This window comes from Syngnathus leptorhynchus, chromosome 1, assembly GCF_054491065.1.
Source record: "Syngnathus leptorhynchus isolate UIUO chromosome 1, UIUO_Slep, whole genome shotgun sequence".
Classification (NCBI taxonomy): domain Eukaryota; kingdom Metazoa; phylum Chordata; class Actinopteri; order Syngnathiformes; family Syngnathidae; genus Syngnathus; species Syngnathus leptorhynchus.
This window is the reverse complement of record NC_141195.1, coordinates 6,954,853-6,974,012: the sequence shown is the minus strand read 5'-3', so window position 1 is coordinate 6,974,012 and position 19,160 is coordinate 6,954,853. Positions and strand designations below refer to the sequence as shown.

General features: G+C 38.8%; 1 protein-coding gene across 1 annotated transcript; it reads left to right on the top strand.

Moving 5' to 3' along the window:
• The first annotated feature begins 1,452 nt into the window (after positions 1–1,452).
• LOC147061636 (trypsin-3) lies at positions 1,453–4,271 on the top strand. The gene is made up of 5 exons (XM_085919597.1): positions 1,453–1,507; positions 2,278–2,434; positions 3,053–3,194; positions 3,257–3,523; positions 4,080–4,271. The coding sequence occupies exons 1-5, from the start codon at positions 1,453–1,455 to the stop codon at positions 4,269–4,271; spliced, it is 813 nt and encodes a 270-aa protein (XP_085775723.1).
• The last annotated feature ends 14,889 nt before the right edge of the window (positions 4,272–19,160 follow it).

Below are 19,160 nucleotides of genomic sequence, written 5' to 3'. Positions count from 1 at the left end.
AAAATCTGGCAGACATTTTAATGGCAAAACAATGACAACAGTAGGATAAAGCACGACAGCCATTAAGGGAGTTAAATACTTCGACGCAACTGGAAATGACCTTGAAACATCTGCTTATAGTCAACAATGAGTAGTTCTTATATTTTTGTTAAGATTGATGTGAGAATATTGCGCAAAATTAGAGCGGAGAAAAAATTACCTTTTACCCAAAAAGCCAAAAGTATCCGCACAGATTTTCCCAGCAGTAACATATTTTTACTTTTCACCTGTGAAAACAAAATCAACATCTGTATGAAGCTGTTCATTCGTCATTCAGTTCAGCACTGCTCAGTTATGTGAAAATAAAAGAAAGATTTTTCATTAAGACTCAGAGGACCTTGTTTTATGCTCATGACTTACAACATAGAAATTTTAATTAAACACTGTGAGGCATGCAGTCCGTTTGTTACATCGAATACGAGTTACTAAAACGCCGTCACAGCATAAAAGTCATATCACGTCTTGACAATGTAATGAGAAATGTTACTCACCTGTACCCCGAACACGACAACCTTTCAAGTCAGTCCCAACAAATAAGGCTGCCTCTTATATTGTAACCAAATCCTTGGAAAAACAATTCACTTTAACAATGAATCTGACCTACTGGATGTTTACAGCATTTGCATTGTATAGCTGTGCTAGTTTTCTGCTACGGCATTATGTGTCAGGGCTGGAATGGAGCAGGACGAACAAGTGCAGTTTGGACCGGCATTTATTGACGGAACTCAAAAGAAAGACTCGGCAAACTGACATGACTTAACAAACTAACATAACTTCCTAACCAAAGCCAACAAGATGACCGACCGATAGGGACGTGAGACAAAAGAGGTGAAGACGTTACGACAACAAGACAACAATAATCTAGGTCAAAGGTGTCCAAACTTGATCCTGGAGGGCCGTTGTCTGTTTTCTGCAACACACCAGGATTGTTATCAAATTTCTTGCTGCTGTGATGATCAACATCTGCGTGAACACATTGTCCCACTTCTATAAATTCTGCACGAAAGGACCAATGTTATAAATTCCAACTCGACTATTACTTATTGTGCCGTGTAACTGAGCTCAAGCAATCTACACGGGACAGGATGCAGTGCTGAAGAAAAAGGAGACAGCACAAACATGAGACATTGGCACCTTACTCAGCATTGTCACCTATGCAGATCTTCAATCTCAACTAGTAAGTGTTGTCAAATGACCCTTGTTGCATAATGATGCAGTTACGTATCAGTAAGTTGGTTAGGTAAGCCATACTATCCGAGCTTCAATTATACACAAGTTAAGGACCAAGGGGTGACCATGGAAACTGAAATAAGAACTAGTAGAAACCCGAGTGTGGAGATGAGTTGCTTGCACATTAACCTTGCACAAGTTGTGCGCATAGACAAAACACCCTGGGCCGACAGCTATTCAACTATGGACCTGATGTATATTTTGCTCTTTATTCTTTTGGACATCCTGACTGCCAGCTGTAAGTAAGCATCTTCATTTTAATTCGGATGAAAATATATTTTTTTTTTTTACGAACAAAAGGTTTTGCTCTTAGTGGGCTGATTGATGTAAAGGAGGTTAAAATATAATGCGTAATAGTCAACAACATGATTTGTTATTGAATAGTTTTATACTGTAAAAAATGCAGGATTGTGTAGACAGCAAATACACATCTAAGTGACACCTGGATACATTTTTTTTTTTTTAAAGTTTATATTTGAGTTCCATATTGCATAACATCTTGCAATGTAGCAATCGGAGCTGCAACTGCACCACCTCAGCTGTGTTTAAAGCAGATCTCCACTTTCCAAGAGGCCACTAAGAGTGACAAATGAAAGTGCAGCGCAGCATCAATGAAAGTAATTGAAGCCATCACGGCATCTGTGCCGGACCATTATGTCACAATGTAAAAGGAGACCGGTAATAAGCTCCAACCCACGGTTACGGACGAGCGCTGATTCATTTGATTTAAATACGAAAACTGGAGACTATCGATACACCCGACAGCAACTCCAACACTAATCATAATAAAATTACAATCGGCATCAATCACCTCCACTTTTTTTTTTTTTAAACAGCCTGTGGTGCAATGGCTACGATTCATACCTCAAGTGGATTAAAGGCAAGGGGTGGGGGTGCAGTGGAATTAATAAAACAACAGCGACAGATAATCAGAAAATCTAATCAATCGACACAATTGTCCATTTACGTGCTGAATGTCTCATTTTTAAATTTGCGTGCATGTCACAGGTCACACCATCCAGAGACGCATCGTGGGAGGATACGCACCAGTTCCATACTCCATCAAATACATGGTGTCCATACAAACTACACATCGGCGACATTTCTGCGGGGGTTCTTTAATAAATAAGTACTGGGTAATCACAGCAGCGCATTGTGATATTGGGTAAGTAGATTTCCAGTCTTTTTGTTTTGATTTTAATCTTATTAATAAACTTGACTTTATGCCTCTTACCCAGAGTGAGACTTCTATGTATATTTTAGCAGGGGTTCAACTGGAAAAGTATGAGTGCAGATAAGAATGAAAAATGAATCATGTACTAAACGTAGGTACCTTGCTAAAAAAAAAAAAAAAAAAAAAAAACCCTGGCCTGTCATTTTTGACACTTTTGGGTTTGTTTCTGCCTGATGATCTCAGAACGCTTGCTACTTCGGCTAAAACAGCCGACATCCTCAGTTGAACAGATCATGCAAAATTAATGATATGATTAATTATTAACAAATGCAATCTACTCAGCAATGTATTTGATTCAGTTTTTACTGTTTTCAGATAAAAAAAAATAAAAAGAGGTATCTAAGTGTTTTAATATAGATATTTTTGGGGGGGAAAAGGAATAAGGGATTTCAAAGAAAGTTCACCTATTACACCAGAACTTTGCAAGCTCACTGAGCATCGATGAAAAGAATAAAATAAATCTTTGTAGCTTCTCACATTTGCAAGAACATTCCAGTATCATAGCAACATCCATCCTTCAACTTTTTATGTGTTTTATACTTTACACAGGGTCAATAAAATGATGATAGTAGCTGGAGATTACTCTCTAATCATCTATGAGGGCACTGAGCAGGTCATCCTGCCCAAGCTCTTGGTGCCTCATCCGGAGTACAACAGTGTCACGAACGACAACGACATCATGATCATAAAGGTTAGCCCGCCGCAAAACTGAACACTTGCTTTACCAAGTTCTGACCCAAGTTCTCCTTCCAGTTGAGGGGTCCAGTTGATCTGAACAACTTTGTTTCCATCGCCCTGCTGCCCCGGCAGGGTGCGTCCATAACAGAGGGCAGGCTGTGCCGTGTGTCAGGGTGGGGCTACATCAATCCCCGTGGGGGCCAGATACCCTCCACCCTGCGCACGGTCAGGTTGCCCATCATCTCCTCCCACAAATGCAACAGCAGTGAGTCTTTCAATGGAGACATCACAGAAAACATGCTCTGTGCAGGCTTTAGCATTGGCGGGAAAGATGCCTGTCAGGTGAGTGTACATCGTACTTGCCAAGTGATCTTGAATGCAGATGTTAAAATTAACCAAAGACAAAAAGAGGAATTTTACATACATAAGCCCTTCGAACTTTCCCTAGCAAAAGGAGGACCCAACTAGAGAGCTAATCAGTAATGATGTGATTTTTTTTTTTTTCACATGAAGTTTTATAATGAATCACAAATTATTTTCGCAGTCTACAGACTGTATGCTGCTACTGAAAGAAATGATTTCAAAAGAATTTCAAAAGCCCAACCATGCCATAAGAGCGACTACAATAGTTTACAAGGAATGTACAGCAGGCTACTCTCATGTGGTTGATGGACCACTGATTCTTTTGAATTAAACAGCGTTTGATACAGATTTCTTATTGTTCTCTAACCAATAAGAAAGCAGTATCGTGTGGGAATGAGACAATGGAGTCCTTTGATAATCATATTTTGAAGTTTGATAATCAAATAGCTCGTTTGTACATGTATTGTCCAGTGCTTATTCAGACGACATGTCAGAAGAACAAAAGTTTTGTTCTTTTGCCTATGTCCCCATGTAGGGGGACTCTGGGGGCCCACTGGTATGTGATGGCCGCATCTATGGTTTGGCGTCTTGGGGTAACGGGTGCGCTGATGCCCAGTTTCCTGGAGTCTACACTGACGTGTCCAAGTACCGCAGGTGGATAGATGACACAATGGTTAGGTATTCCACAAGATGTAACGAGAATCCAAGAATTAGCACAACTGCTTGAATACAATGTTTTGTATATATAGTCAAAACATAATTTGCATTATGTTGAAGGAACAGCATAATAATATATTTTGGAGAGCAAAACTGACTTTATTGGACCAAAAAACAACAACTAAAACTGTACTACAAATCTAGCTTAACATTTGGTTAATCTTTACCTATTCAACAAGAACTAGGAAGATCAAATAGGGCACCAATGTATGTATTATATTTATTTAAGAAGGCACACTATCATACGAATTAACTGCTGGCATCAATTACGTAAATTATCTGGCACCTGAGGGGTCCAAGCATATTGGGGGGGCAGTGCCCCAACAGCCCCCACTCTAGCTCCATCAGCGATTCAGAATTAGAAACTCCTGAGAAACTATTTGAATGGCTGTGAGCATGAAAATGTACAACTGCGCTAAAATCACTTACCATGTGTCTGTGACAAGTAACAGTGTGACAGCAATAATATGAAAATGTTGTGCAATGATATTTTTGTACGCTAGTAAAACCAACACTGACACGAAATCATATTAACAATTCAGCATATGGCTTTTATACAGCATGTTCTCACGGTATTCCTTACTTTATGTCCTTTTTTTGTATTGTGGTGGCGTGATGTATTTTGACTGCCAATTTTCTATGCTGCAATTGTGCATTAGCTATATTATATTTGATACAAATTTTATAAATCTCCTTCAATGAATGGATTTAAAATGCAAGTATGTAACATCAAAGAAACAGTGCAACACTAAACTGTTTAATGTTTGAAACACTACAATTAAATACCCATCATCCCATAATGTTGAATATCAAAGAAAATGAATTTCATTATAGGTACTTAAGTTTCTTATGAAAAAGATCTTGAGAAGGAAATATAGTAAATATAATTTATGTGTGTATCAAAGATGAACTTGATGTAAATCATGGATTTTTTTTTTTTGTAAAAGCTACCTTCCAGAGCAGAATGTTCATCCCAGTCACTAATAGCTGCCAAAATTGTAATGCCCTCATGAAATATGCATGCAATCTGTCTTCCCCTCTTAGCAATTTGTGTAATGGCTTTGAGGCTATCAAACATTGAGGCTCAGCTGACAAAGATTTAAATCAACAATATCAAGGAGCCTACAATCTCACCCACCTCAAAATAAGAACTTTTCATTTCGGATGATACATTGGCTTGTAATAATAAGAAAAATGTTTGTCATTGCCATGGCAACCCTTGATCACTTGCTTTTGAGCTACGGTACACAATGCTGTCTCTCTCATTTTGCGTTAGCATTCTAGCTGATTTTAATAACATTGAAGCTCCAGTTTGTTCCTTCTTTTCTCATGTGTCATTTGGAATTGGATTATCATTGCTTCGTGGACAATGAATGGTGTTTAATTGATAGCCAAAAAATTTGTATCTTTTATTAAAACTCATAAAATATTTCAACCTTGTTCACTGTGATGAATGTGCATCCACGACAGTGAAAGCAAGAGCCAGACATATATAGCGCTGCCGTCAGTGTCGGGTGAGGAGGAGGCACTAGAGATGAAGTGCAGAGTGACACGAATGACACTTTTCATCACCAAGATGTGCGTAATAAAGCATTTGGAATGGTGAACTAAATTAAATGTTGATTAAAGTTCACAATCATTTCAGTAAGTGTTGACATGATTCACAGATAATCCTTTGTTTTGGACTTTAAATCAGAAAAAATCTTTTTCTCAAATTCATGTTTTTTAGTTGACGATAAATGATAATATACTCAAAACATTTGGCGATAAAAAGCATTGGCCAACTTCTTTTTAGCATATTTTTAAATCAAAAGCATATTGTGCAAGCTTTTACAAGTTAAACCTGAAAACATGAAAAAAGTTCAATATCTGAAAAACCTGATCTGCTGATAAATGAGTAAAAACCTTTTTTAAATATGCGACATTGAGGGACACATAAGCCATCTATCTCTGTTTTAAAAAAGGCTGTTGAACAGTGTGGATGGATAAAGGGGAACACAAAAGCGGTTATGTAACTCGTAACTTGAGATGTCAGATAATTGTAGCAGACTTCAAGCGACTTTGTTCTAAAATAAAAATGAAACTTTTGTCATTGCAGCAAATAGATGTGAAGGGCACTATGACTCGAATATTCCATACTTTCAATGAGAAGTGTCAAAACCTCAGAAAGATGATTTTCGTGATTTTGCCTCCCAAACTATAAGGTCTCACTTATGAGTAGATGACCTGCTTTCGAGGCCTCTCGTTGCATTAGCTGCCCCCATTTTCCTTGTCACTGAGCGTGTCAGCCCCCTGTCTGGTTGATTGAGCGAACATTTTCAGATATTGCAGAGATCTTATGTTTCAACATGAGAAGCTTCACTATCTGGAAAATGTTAGTAGATATCCGCTGACATACTTGAGTTCATAGCTCAGTTTTATGTGCTCAACATGCTTTTCACGTAGTACATATTGTGACAGTGGATCAGCTATATTTCAATAAACAATACTGAAATCAAACTAGAAAATGCCATTTCTGGAGAAATTGCGTGTGAAGGTGAAGAAGCTGAATAAATACTTGGGGAATGCTGCAGAATGATGTTGGAAGGAGTTGAATTACTTGAGAAATGTAGAAATGAGAAGTGGAAAGTGACATTTTGGAAAATTTGGCGTGAATTGCAAAATTGAAAATTTGGATTTCTTGTTAAGTAGGAAGTAAGCAAATGATGAACAGTTGAAAGTTGAAATGGGTTGAATCGGTTGAAAAACGTAGAAGTTAGAGCAAATGTTGAATACCCCACAGAGCAGGCCGACCAGTCAGAGACTAAGAGCCACATTTTTTACACACGCACGCACACACACACACACACACACACACACACACACACACACACACACACACACACACACACACACAAAACTTTCCCACTCTGTTAATAACGTTCCTGTGTTCATCTTCATATTTTCACCTTCACACTAAATACAAGGTTAAGTTGCTCCATTGTAGTTTCTCTTGTCAACATTTTCCTTGTGGAAGATAAATGTGTCTAATTTGCATATAAACAACATTGCACGGACAGACCTGAGACGTGTAGCCTAAATTCCACATCCTTACTCGAGATAGTAATGGAGAAAAAAAAAACTTCAGGTTTACGGATGTAAGAAATGGAAAATGCCCAATATTATATTCCCCACATTAACCAAAAATGTATCTGTTGTGAGATCAAAACACTAAAGACCAATTGCAAGCTAAATAAAATAGATGGAGTTGAAAAAAAAAGCTTATTTAAAGCCGCTAGGAGGCTTTTGATCACTTAAGCACACATAATGTAAGAAGCAGCTGAGGTGAAAGCCTGCTGGGGCACTCCCGTCTTCTGTTTTGTTTTGTTTTGTTTTTCTCATGAAAAGTCCAAAGTTTTATTCAGGGTGTCACACAAACGTAAATTAAAATCTGATCAATCAAAATAGCCATGCTTAAAGATAAATGACCCGCTCATTTCAATGTTGGGATACTTTGTGTCGATGCTCTGAGGAATGACGAACGCTGACGTGAAAACGTAACTTGGTTATTATTCTGTCCTCCAAAACTTTGTGTTGATGCTCAGAGCAATGACGAATGCTGGGATGAAAACGTGACTTGGTTATTATTCTGTCCTCCAAACCTAAAGAGACATTCAATGTTCCCTAAGATACCCACCCTACCCCTCCACCATTTATTCTGTCCACTTTCTTTCTTTCCCTGCTGGCCCCTGAGGAGGTGCATTCATTCAGTTAGCGATTCCTCATCTTAATTTGTCAACGTGGCTTCAGCCAGGAGGCCTTTTCCCTGAATCTAGGACAGCAGGTCTGCTTGTTTAGATGAAACAGATGACCATGACTATGACCTAGCTTCCATTTACGTAAATGGACACAATCATTACCAGAGTGAAAAAGTAGTTTCAAAGTGAAGTTTGAAAGCAAAATGCTGGGAATTCTTCTCAATTTAAATATAGCTCTCGACTGAGCAATTAAGGGATAGTCTATTCTAAAATATAATGTTGTGTCCAATGTTCAACAGATTTTGGCTTAATGGAGAGGAGCCGCTTTGATTATTAATCCGACAAGTCTGAGCAGGTTCATTTCACTACCTCTAAAAATTTGGGGGATTTCAGCTGTACTTTTGAATGCTGGTCACATCCACACACAGTTTTATTTTACTTCCAGAACTAGCTCGGTTGTTCCATCATTTCATGACATTTTTAAATAGTGAAAAAGAATGGATGAAGAATATACTAAGCAGCTAACATTTATATTTCGATTACCGCTGTCTTTTGAACATTTGAACATGCACATTTGGAAAGCTCAGACCGTGCTGGGTTGTATTGCGTGTGAAACTGTGCTTCGTAAATTAACAAGTGCTAACTACCACATCTGGAAGTCAATGCCGTGTTGTAGATGCCTGGAGCTGCTACTGAAATACATCCTCGCTACATGCAACCAGACTCACTACGATGCAGTATTCATCTGAGTAATGAACACAAAGTTTGAACATGAGCTTTGTCTAATCTGACCGCAGGACAAGACCCATATTGTATAGTTCCGTCTGAAAATGTTTTTTTAATCTATCATTCACACTCATCTAAGAAGAAGATCAGATGAGTAGTTTGATCGGGAGAACACAGAGAGGACAGAGACTTTAAGTCGTGTTGCTTTGTGGTGTTGACAGTTGACTTGGATGAAAGTGGGAAACAATTAGACAGACTCCGGCAGGATGATGATGAAACTTTATAGCATAAGACAGCTGGAAATGGCTTTAGGCAGGAGAACAAGGTGAGAGATGAGTAATGAGATGTAGGTCGCCAACGATAATTGCAAAAACAGTTAGTCAATTTCCACGACAGATAGCGAAGAGATATTCGTTTGTTCTTCAGATGTCAAGTATTCAAGTGACGTCACCTATGCTCTTCTGTTTGAACATGTAACAGAGAGTAATGTCAAAATGCATTTTGAGAAAAAAAAAAAAAATGCTCCCGTCCCCCTCCTTGTTCTGACTCTCTCAGTAGATTTATCAAGTTTCCCCTGAGAGAATTGACAGAAAGTAGAACACTTTAATCATGTTTCCTCTCCGTAGGGCCGCCATCAAAGGGGAGTCATTGCTTTGTTCTGTGGACAAGCTATTGCTGATAAGACGCCGGCAGCGCACTTTTGTAAGGTGGATGGATTTTGTCTCAACAAGTCAAGGAGTAAAATGTTCGCCTCTACACTATTTTACTTCCTGTAATACCCGTACAATACCTCTGACAAAGGAAGAGACATACTGTATACTATAAACATGATCAACACGCTTCAAAACTGGAGCTGCTGAAATGCACCACATTTGGCGCATTTTTTTCCACAAATAATCAATTCACTCAAACTTTTAATAGAATTCAAGTACTATGTTTGTCTTGTAGTTTATTCCCAAACTGCAAAACAAGTAGGCTGACACGTGCTGTAGTATAGTTCAGAATAAGACCCATGAGAGTGCATGTGTAACAAAGCCATGTCTGCCATCTAGTGGTGAGTGGTGATATTACACCTCAAAATTTTAAAGTGGACCCCCAGGGACCAGGTCAGCTGTCAAGAGTTTCGAAGAATACTTTCCCGGAATGATTATTTAAGCCTTAGAGTTTAAGCAGACCGATAGTATGCACATCATGTGCAGTTTTTGGTTATGACGAAATTCATTTACACCAGAACAATACAGAGTTTGACTTTTGTTGTTGGTACAGGATGAAAATACTTTGATTCTACACCCTGAGTAAATCTCCAGCGTTGGCCTAATCTACATACTCCCACCGGCTCGTAACATAGACAAGAACAAAGTATTTGCAGTAACGATTGTAGACGGCACCGAACCCATTGCAATCACAAATGTTCCGTGATTTACATTCCATCAGCATTTTGCCGAGCTGCTCTTTCCAACGACTTCATTATGCGCCCTTTGTTTTATGCTATTGTCCCCATGCTTAGTATGTGCCATCAAAGTGGCAAATAAATCTTGCGAAAATAAAAGGCTTCACGTTGATGAAATGCAACTTTGTGTATTATTTCACAATGTGCAATCAAATGTGGTAGAAAGCTATCAAAATAGTTGATATCATGAAGTTATGGATGCTGCCCTTGCTGCACATTTCACATGATGCAAGCTATCGCAGAAGAAGAACATGCGGCCTCACTAAATAATACAGCGCAGTTGGGTGTTCTGTTAGAGAGCGAAACTTTTCTTTGTCTTACAAACACCGATTAAACATATGTACTAACACTTTGCAAAGTAGGGCAAAATGCTATTCTGACAAACGAACATATTAATTATTCTGACAACTGTATAACAAGTTGGAATAGTGTGATGCAAAGGCAAAGAGAGGGCAATGTGGACTAATAAGTTATTTCATGTAAAATAGATTCTGCCACTCAAAAAGTAAGCCCTTACGGCACTTAATTCCAAACCTGAACAGGAGATGTGCAAGAAATGTGTCGTGATGTTCACTTTTTGATGTTCACCCACTCAGAGAGAATTCTAATTTGTAATCTTCAGTGGATTTTGGCAAAGCTAATCTACTCAAACAAGCTTGTCTAAATAGTCAGGTGAAATACGCTGTGCTGCATATGAGCTGCCGATTACAAAAACAGAAAAAGCTGTTTTGGTTAAAACAAATGTCCTTCACCGAGTTTTTTCATTTTCAAATTTCATGCCTCAGTGCGAAGCATCTGTGTGATCTGCGTGTATTTTTATTTTTTTTTGATGTGCTGATATTCACTTTTAGTTTTGATCGCCTTGCTTTTGACTTTGCATGACAATCACGCAGCTGTCCTTTTCACTGCCCTTGTTTTAACCTCAAATATGACAGATGTTGCCGAACATGAGCTGCATGAGAACTAAGTGGGGAAAGCTCGGATTGCTATGGTGACTTCAAAAATGATATATTTTTCATACAATAGTTTACAATGAACGAGTTTAGGTTATGGTTGAGATGCTTTCGTCGCAGGTCATCTCATTTACACAATTGACCGATATTATGTATGACTTTGTTCGCAATATATCACAGCTACTTGATTATGCTTGATGGTTAAATAATGAAGTGACTTTCTGGCCATATGCACGTTCACTGCCAAGATTGTACTATATATTATTCATTAGCATTTGGCTTCTCCACAAAAGCGCTGAGCCTTTAGGCCTCCCAAGACAAACACGCGCCCTTGTTACTGCAGCTTCTGACGTTCCGATTCAAATGTGTCACTCATAAATTTGCACTTTGTTTGTGTACTTGATTGTGCGCACTAGATGCAAGTGAGTTTGTGTCGGAGTTCGGAATGTATGCAGATTCGTATAATGAGGTTCATGAGTGAAATTACGTAAAAAAAAAAAAGGAGAAATAAATGGACACGTAATTATATCAGTAACAAACGAGCAAATGTATAATGAATAATGTAAGAGCCTGTTGGTTAATTAAGTAGCAGCAGTCCAAACAGCTTCTGGCTTCACGACAGGGCCAATTACTTCATTAGTGAAGACCACTGGCTCAGCCTAACAAAAATGTACCAAACATAGAAGCACCCTCGTACTACTTAAGACCTCAGTTATAATAGTAATAGATTGTATAAGTAAAGAGATGGAGAAAATAAAAACCTTAGCCAGGCATATTCAGAGTAATTCTCAGCCACCAGATGGTTTTTCTTTTCTTCCCTGTGGCCTCTGTTTGACCTTAGCGGGTCTACAAAAGTGTGAAAAGAATGGTTGCTAATGAATTTCACTTTTTTCTATTGCATCATAACACATCATAACAGCCCTCAAGTCTTCCAGAAGCTGCTTACAAATCATTTTGCCACCGACAGTCTTCTCTGCTCTACAATAACAATGTCCGGTTATTGCGATTAGCTTGGGGCTTGTATTGCGAAATAGTGAGGCAGTGTCATAACGATGGCAATTGTGAATTCCGTTGTTGATAGTTCCAAATACTGTATTACACTCAGAACAGTTGTTATCTTGATGGCAGACTGACATTATAAGTATCATTGATCAACAAGCTTTTCCTCTGCAGATTTAGCTAGCTAGCCCCTTCTTGCTTGGCGGATTTAGCTGGGGCCAATCTAATGGAAAATAATGCATAAGCCAGAATGACAACGTTGTCGCTTACACATTCCACATGAACATTTAAAGTCGATTTGCAACAAAATCAAATTTTCTTTTCAATATGATTGATATGATGAAATATAATTTTCACAATTCCCCTACAGTCCACTAGGTGGACTCAATAGCGACCGCACGAACGCTATTTTTAGACCGCAAGGCCTTGTGACGTCACAGCCTGAATCGGAAAGAGGTCAACATGGAAGCGTGCCCGCAGACATCTCATGCTATTACTAACTTGTTCACCGCCCATTTATCTAAAAAAAAGAAACAAGCAATCTATTTGTTTTCTGGAGCCCAAAACTTTTTTTCTCTTTACCAGTACTATTGATCAGTGTCAGTGCTAGGCGCCCTGCCCTTGAAAACCGCTGGTGTCTTCCCATACAAACACCCGATGATTTAAAACCATTTCATACTTTATATTCTGAGTTTCATATTCAACTATTGCAGAAAATGTTAATAATGGGATTACTGGTTCCGTATGTTTCCGGAATGTAACCTGGGCATAGCATGTATAATCGGCTCATGGCCAAGACAATTGATGCAAAGCCTTTACTGTCAGCTGCCCTAATAACATCATTAAGTAGAAAACCATGCTTCTCCTCAGGGGGCATCCATGAATTCATCACATCCTTTCATCATATCTGTGGTAGCATGGTGGTCGCTGTGTTTCCTCAGCCACGTTTCCTCAGCCACGTTTCCTTGTGAGTTATTGCTGAGAAGCCTCACATGTCTGAGAGCAGATCCCAGAGAGCGGCCGCAAGCCACCGACCGCATCCTTCTGCTCCGTGTCCTTTTAATTTGAAAGAACAGTGATGGGCCAGAGTTGCAGTAGCTCTATTTAATTGCTTCTTGTGCCGGTTTACAAAGGTAGTTGCAATTTTGCTGCTTCAGCCTCTGAAGTCCCCTGGTGGATGTTCTCCAAAGCATTGCTACTCCCTTAATCTGCTTTATGGTCAAAATGTGCTGAAACAGACTGAGAATGGATGGAGCGTGAAAGAAATAAAAAGCTTGTGCTTAAGGAAAATCTCATCTTTAATAAAATAGACCGCAGTTCCCTTTGATAACTCATGACACCAATTTTCTTTTTGCGTTTTTTTGATTTTGTCTTTTGTTATCAAAACAGACCATCGTTGCAATCTTTTCCTTTCATGTGACAGCCGAACATTTGCAACGCGACAGCTTGAAGATGCTTAAAAAAAAATCACTTGAGTGTGGTGTTTTCTGCAAAGCTTTCTCAAGCTATTATATAGAAATAAATTTTTTAGACTGTAAAGCAATCTTCCTATTCTGAGCTTTCAACATCTGTTAAACTCAGGAACATTTCAAAAGTTGCACTTTTTTGCACAATTTTTATTTTTTTATTCTTTACTTGTTTTTCATCCCAATTAGGTGGGAGGTGGCAGATACACAAGGAGGATCATAAAAAGGTACTTCAAGTCCAAATAGACCACCAGTCAGGCTGTTAATCGACCCATTGTCCAGTTTCACTGGGTGGACTTCTTATTAAAACGCAGCAGCTGGAAAATGAGGAATCATGAGCAAGGGAGCCCAAGTGAGACATTAGCGTGCAAGGTGTGCAAGAGAAATGGTTTGCAATTTTCTTCTCTTACTGACAGCAAGAGAACACACAGAAAACACTTAACTATGGCAGGTGGCCAACAAAAGAGACTCAAGTGAACTGGATCACTTAAGTGAGTCAGAGTAACTCAAGTCCATAAAATCAGTGTTTATATCCCTCAATGATTCACGTTTTATTTTTATGTGCTGTTTCGGTGACAATAAATGTTACGATTCAAAAAAGGTGAGCAAGAATTCAAAAATTCAAATTCTTTAAATGACTGTCATTCTATCACAAACGGAGCCTAAAGGGTTGAGACAAACTTTTTCAAAGCCTATTTTATGAGTGTTTTACAATTTAAAAAAAAAAATCATTGTGGGTGGTAAGAATACAAATCTAATCAAAATACAAAGTAATGGTCCTATGTAGAGCTCTCAAAATTAATGACAAGTAATTGTTTATCGAATTAATCAACAAATATTTTAATCATCGAGTAATTGTTTTCGAGCCAATTTGTATTGTTACTGTAACGGTCCAAATCCTCTAATGTCCTTTCAACAACAAGTATTCATTAAATTTTGTATTAATTCATAAAAACAAACAGATTATCTTTTGCATTTAATCAAAACAAGACTTTTGCAAGCGTCTGCTTTTACAATGGAAGACAATAACCTTTCGGTTTAAAAGCTTTGGTGTGTACAATGTAATCCCTCTTGTGTGATATTGTTTCATTATGTACTGTTTTTTATCACTAAACAATGAAAAATAAACAGAAAAATGGTAAAATTGTACATTCATGCAAAGTAACATTTTATCAGATTACCGATGAATCAATTAAATAATCAGAACTCGATTCTAAGAGTATGCAAGAGTGAGAGGCCTAGTCCTGTGTGCAGCAACTTTGTGCCTTCGTGGACTGAAATAAAATATGAGCTTGGATCTCTTTCTTATTTTACTCACACTTAAGCGAGTGTGAATCTAGGTGACGTGTGCGTTTACTTAATATAATATATTCTGCATATCAAAATAACCAAGAAAAACACGAATCCATAATTCTGCTGGTGGAATCTTCTTTCTATTTCTACATGGGTGCTCTGAGGAGAGACTCCCAAATGTAACTCATCTTATCTTGGCCTACTTTGTTTTTATGTAACATTGTGGCACTTTACGATCTCATCAAACATCCTCCGCCCCTCCTCTATTTGTTGTTGATGTTTACTATATTGTAGCATCCGTACGCCCTTTCAGCCATGTGGGAAAAGTGGATCGTATCCTCAAGTGAGTTCTGATCTGCGTTGTGGTTGAGTCTTTTGAATTCGTCATTTATGCACCCTGGTATTTGTGGAACTACTTGACATGTGGAATATTAATGAAGAATGAAAGTCAGCAGGGTAGTCCTTAGGGAGCTGGACTAATTTAAAGCACTTGATTGTGTCCATTTCTGAGAGGCATTTTGTGTGAGCCTCATTGACACGAGAAATTAGTTCTCTCTTGAAATAAGAGCTCAGTCATTTGAAGCCATATTTTCTAACCAAACAATAATATGATTTCAAATAATTAACCCTGTCAACAATCACTAAGTTATGTAAGATAAATGTACCCCCACCAGAGATTAAAACGTGGTTTTTTTTTTAGTTAGCCCAAATTTGGTGCACAGTGATGTAATGAAACTGCATTCAGACGGAGAACAAAATGAAACAGCTCACCAGCATGTGTGTGGGCACAACCGCTGCTGATTTTTGTTGAAGAGTTCTGTCATCCACTCGTCTCTTGCAGAACACACTAATGGGTGGCTATATCCAGTTTTGTCAATGAGAGCTTCATGATGAACTGTGTCAAACGTGGGAGGCAAAGCTTTCACGTTCAGAAGGGCCATTATGACTGTCAACCCAAATAAATGGATGAACGTCTCATATTATATACAGTATAGGCTACACAAGAAACTGATGAATAGCTACTTTTGAAATTAGACTAGTAAGAACTGTTCAAATATTTAAAAAGATGAATGGTAATAAAACAGCTCTTTTTTTATTTTTTAAATGAAGACAATTTGCAACTTTAGTATCGACACAAAGTCGCTACACAATTTGTCTGCATGGGCCAAATATAATTACAGTGTGGGCCAAATTTGCCCCGCGAGCCAGAGGTTGACACCACTGGTCTAGTTTCAAATTAAAGTCAGCTTTTCAAACTAGGGTTAGGGTTTCAAAGTAGGGTTTTAAACTAAGGTCTTGTAGTAGAGTTTAAAACTAGGGTTAAAGTTTTTAAACCTGGGTTAGGTTTTCAAAGTAGGATTTCAAATCAAAGAGGGTTTCAAACTAGGGTTAGCGTATGAATTCACTTTATATTGCCTTCAATGGGCTTTCCCTGGACTGGACTCTTGTTTTGTTTTTGTTTTGAGATGAATGTTTGATTTCATGAAGACTTGAAATGAAGTGCTTCTGAATGTTTTAGTCTTTCTTTGTGAGTAAGCACGTTGAAAGAGGCTCCAGCTTGTCAGAATGATGAATACTATCTTGGGCCGAATTCTTCACTCATGATGAATTGTGCTGTGCATATGAGCACACATTTCAAAGTTGGTTCTCACTAGACACACTTTGAGGATGCTTTACTTTCAAATGAAGCCAGATCCCACTCGTCTCCCTCCAACACTGGGGGACTTGGAAGGTCCAGCGCATTGTTTAACGCGATTAGCTGTGCCTCGACTGTCTGCCAGGCTCTGATAGGACTGCCGCTGAAATTACGGCTGGCCCGTTGAAAGGATGTTGGCTCGGCCTCTCTGGGGGCACCTTTGGCCGCCAACGGCGGGCTATACCTGCTGAGCGCTGTAGAGAGCCTTGTCAACAACCGCCGAAAGAGCCTTGAGCTGCAAGGGAGGAGGGTGGGGGTAATAGCTGGTTGCGGCCCCTCGGCGATGCCTCCGCCTCCAGGCAATTTCATCACCCCTGAGCTTTAGTGGTCAGGTACAGTGTGGATTGTTCGAGTCTAATTTATTCTAGAGCAGAGACTTCCGGAACATCCTCACCTACTCTCACAGGCAAGAGAGTAATGATTGTTGTTGTTTTAAATGTTCAGGAAATTATATCATTAAAATAATAAAACCAGATCAACAAATGAAATTTTGTGAATGAATATTCATTTATTAGTCCTTTTTTTAATTAAATTAAAATGACAAAATCAATGGATGACAATCATTGAATTTTATGATTTTATAACTGGTCATGGTTGCACTGACATTGATTAGTACACTAATATTATTTGTGGTATAAAACATACAATAGGTGCTAAATTTGTTAAGCACTGCTTTTGCTTTTGCAACTGCAATACCGGCATTGCAGTTCAGCAAACTAAGAAACTGACTTTTAATAAAAAAGTGTGTGAGTGCGTTAAGTTGCCAGCCTTTAAAAACTAAAATAAAAGTTACTCTGTCCCCATATTCCCTCTTCCCGCCATGAATTATTAGTGGACTGGCTTGGATTTGGTCCCCCGATGATTTCATAGACAGATGCTTAAGTTGGTTGTAGTTCATATCTTTACACAGCCGGCTCACATGCAAATGTATCTATTGCGCTCTTACTTTAGCCACTGTGATCTAATTTGTGCGTTCCTGTCTGGTCATTTGCAGAAGACACACCTTGCTGAGCTGTTCCTTCCATTTTACAACATTGCTGAAGGAAAATCTTAGCTCGTTAGCTGTGTGCACTGCAGCGTTCATATTTCGACTGTAAATGTCTTGTTAGAGGCAAATTTGCCAGTCGGGAAAAAAACTTGCCCAGCCTCCCCCCCCCCTGTTTAGTTTACGAGTTACTGTTCTCTGACCTTTGAAGCACATAAAATCAAACTCTGTGCACACACGATCCCTCAACTGTAACCCATTTATCTCCAGCATGGATAAAAATGACAAGATCATTCCGTGTTCATTGGGGAGAAAAAATATAGCATATCAATTGAATCTGAATGAAACGTGGGGAGCTCAGTACAGTGAGAGTGCGCTCTCACTGTACATGTCAAAGCAAAGAGTGATGTGATGTTTGGAAGTTTTGGCCTGCTCGTTACTTAGCCTCAGAAGAGCAGGATGTGTTTTGTTAATTTGGACCAGGGGGGCCAAAATTAATTTTGTTGCAGGCCACATCACAGTTATGATTTCCTTTGTGACTCAAATAGAAATGGATGGGCCCTCATATTATCACATACACACAACATAATCCAGTAAAAAAAAAAATATATATTCTAATTTATTTTGAAAGTAGGATTGTAACCAAAACCAATTGCAATATCTCACTGTTAATGAAAGGGAAGACAATTTACACTTTTTGTGTTTTAACAAGAAACATTGAGTTCACAGATCATTTGCTTTTGCGGGCCACATAAAATGATGTGGCGGGCCTGATCTGGCCCCCAGGCCTTGAGTTTGACACCTGTGGTTTAGACACTTCCTTCCCAATGCCAAAAAGTGTTGACAAGAGCTGGAGGGAACATCCAAAGTCACTTTAATGATAATTACCACGCAATGGCAGAGTCTCCAGTGTGGATATGAGGCAGCTCAATAAAAAAAAGACATACAAAATATCCCACAGCCCGGTGCGCATGGCGTGCTTGATTTCCTGCGAGAGTCTTCATCATGTGCCACGGGGAGTGACAAATGTATGTCACTGGCTCCAGCTGTTGCCTTGATTAACTGCGTGTCTAACTTTGTGTTTAACTAAAGTTGTGTGGTAAGCTCCAATGATTCATGGAAGATGTGATGCAACAAATAAACAAAGCAAAATTTGTGGGCTGAGCTAAATATTTGGAAGAACGACAAAATGGCATGTGGTGTAAAATTCCCCGTGGCTATTAATTCCACCGCTGTTTATCCATCCATCCAAACATCCATTTTATGAACCGTTTTAAATTTTTTGCCAGGGGTTGTAGATTTAAAAATCTGGAAAGGCTCCCGAGTGAACCAACATGGCACTAATACTATGTTGCAATGTCAAATTTACATTTCTCAAAATGTGCCTGCAATGTTTGTAACAGCTTGAAATGTTTGCCCTCGGAGTCTCTGAGTCTTTTTTTTTTTTTTCATTTTTACCTGAATATGCAACAATTCTATTTGCATGTTCTTTATCATGAGCCAAAGAACAGCAAGCTTTTATGTTTCCATGCCAGGAGGCCTGAAAATGCTCACGTCCAACATGCACCTTCCTATCACCATCTGCTCCCCGTCT

What these genes read in the sequence shown, in the direction of transcription:
- LOC147061636 (XM_085919597.1), top strand. Translation starts at nt 1,453, where the DNA reads ATGGACCTGATGTATATTTTGCTCTTTATTCTTTTGGACATCCTGACT. An exon ending in GGACATCCTGACTGCCAGCT is followed by an intron (nt 1,508 to 2,277) that starts GTAAGTAAGCAT and finishes TGCATGTCACAG; the next exon opens with GTCACACCATCCAGAGACGC. An exon ending in ACGACATCATGATCATAAAG is followed by an intron (nt 3,195 to 3,256) that starts GTTAGCCCGCCG and finishes TTCTCCTTCCAG; the next exon opens with TTGAGGGGTCCAGTTGATCT.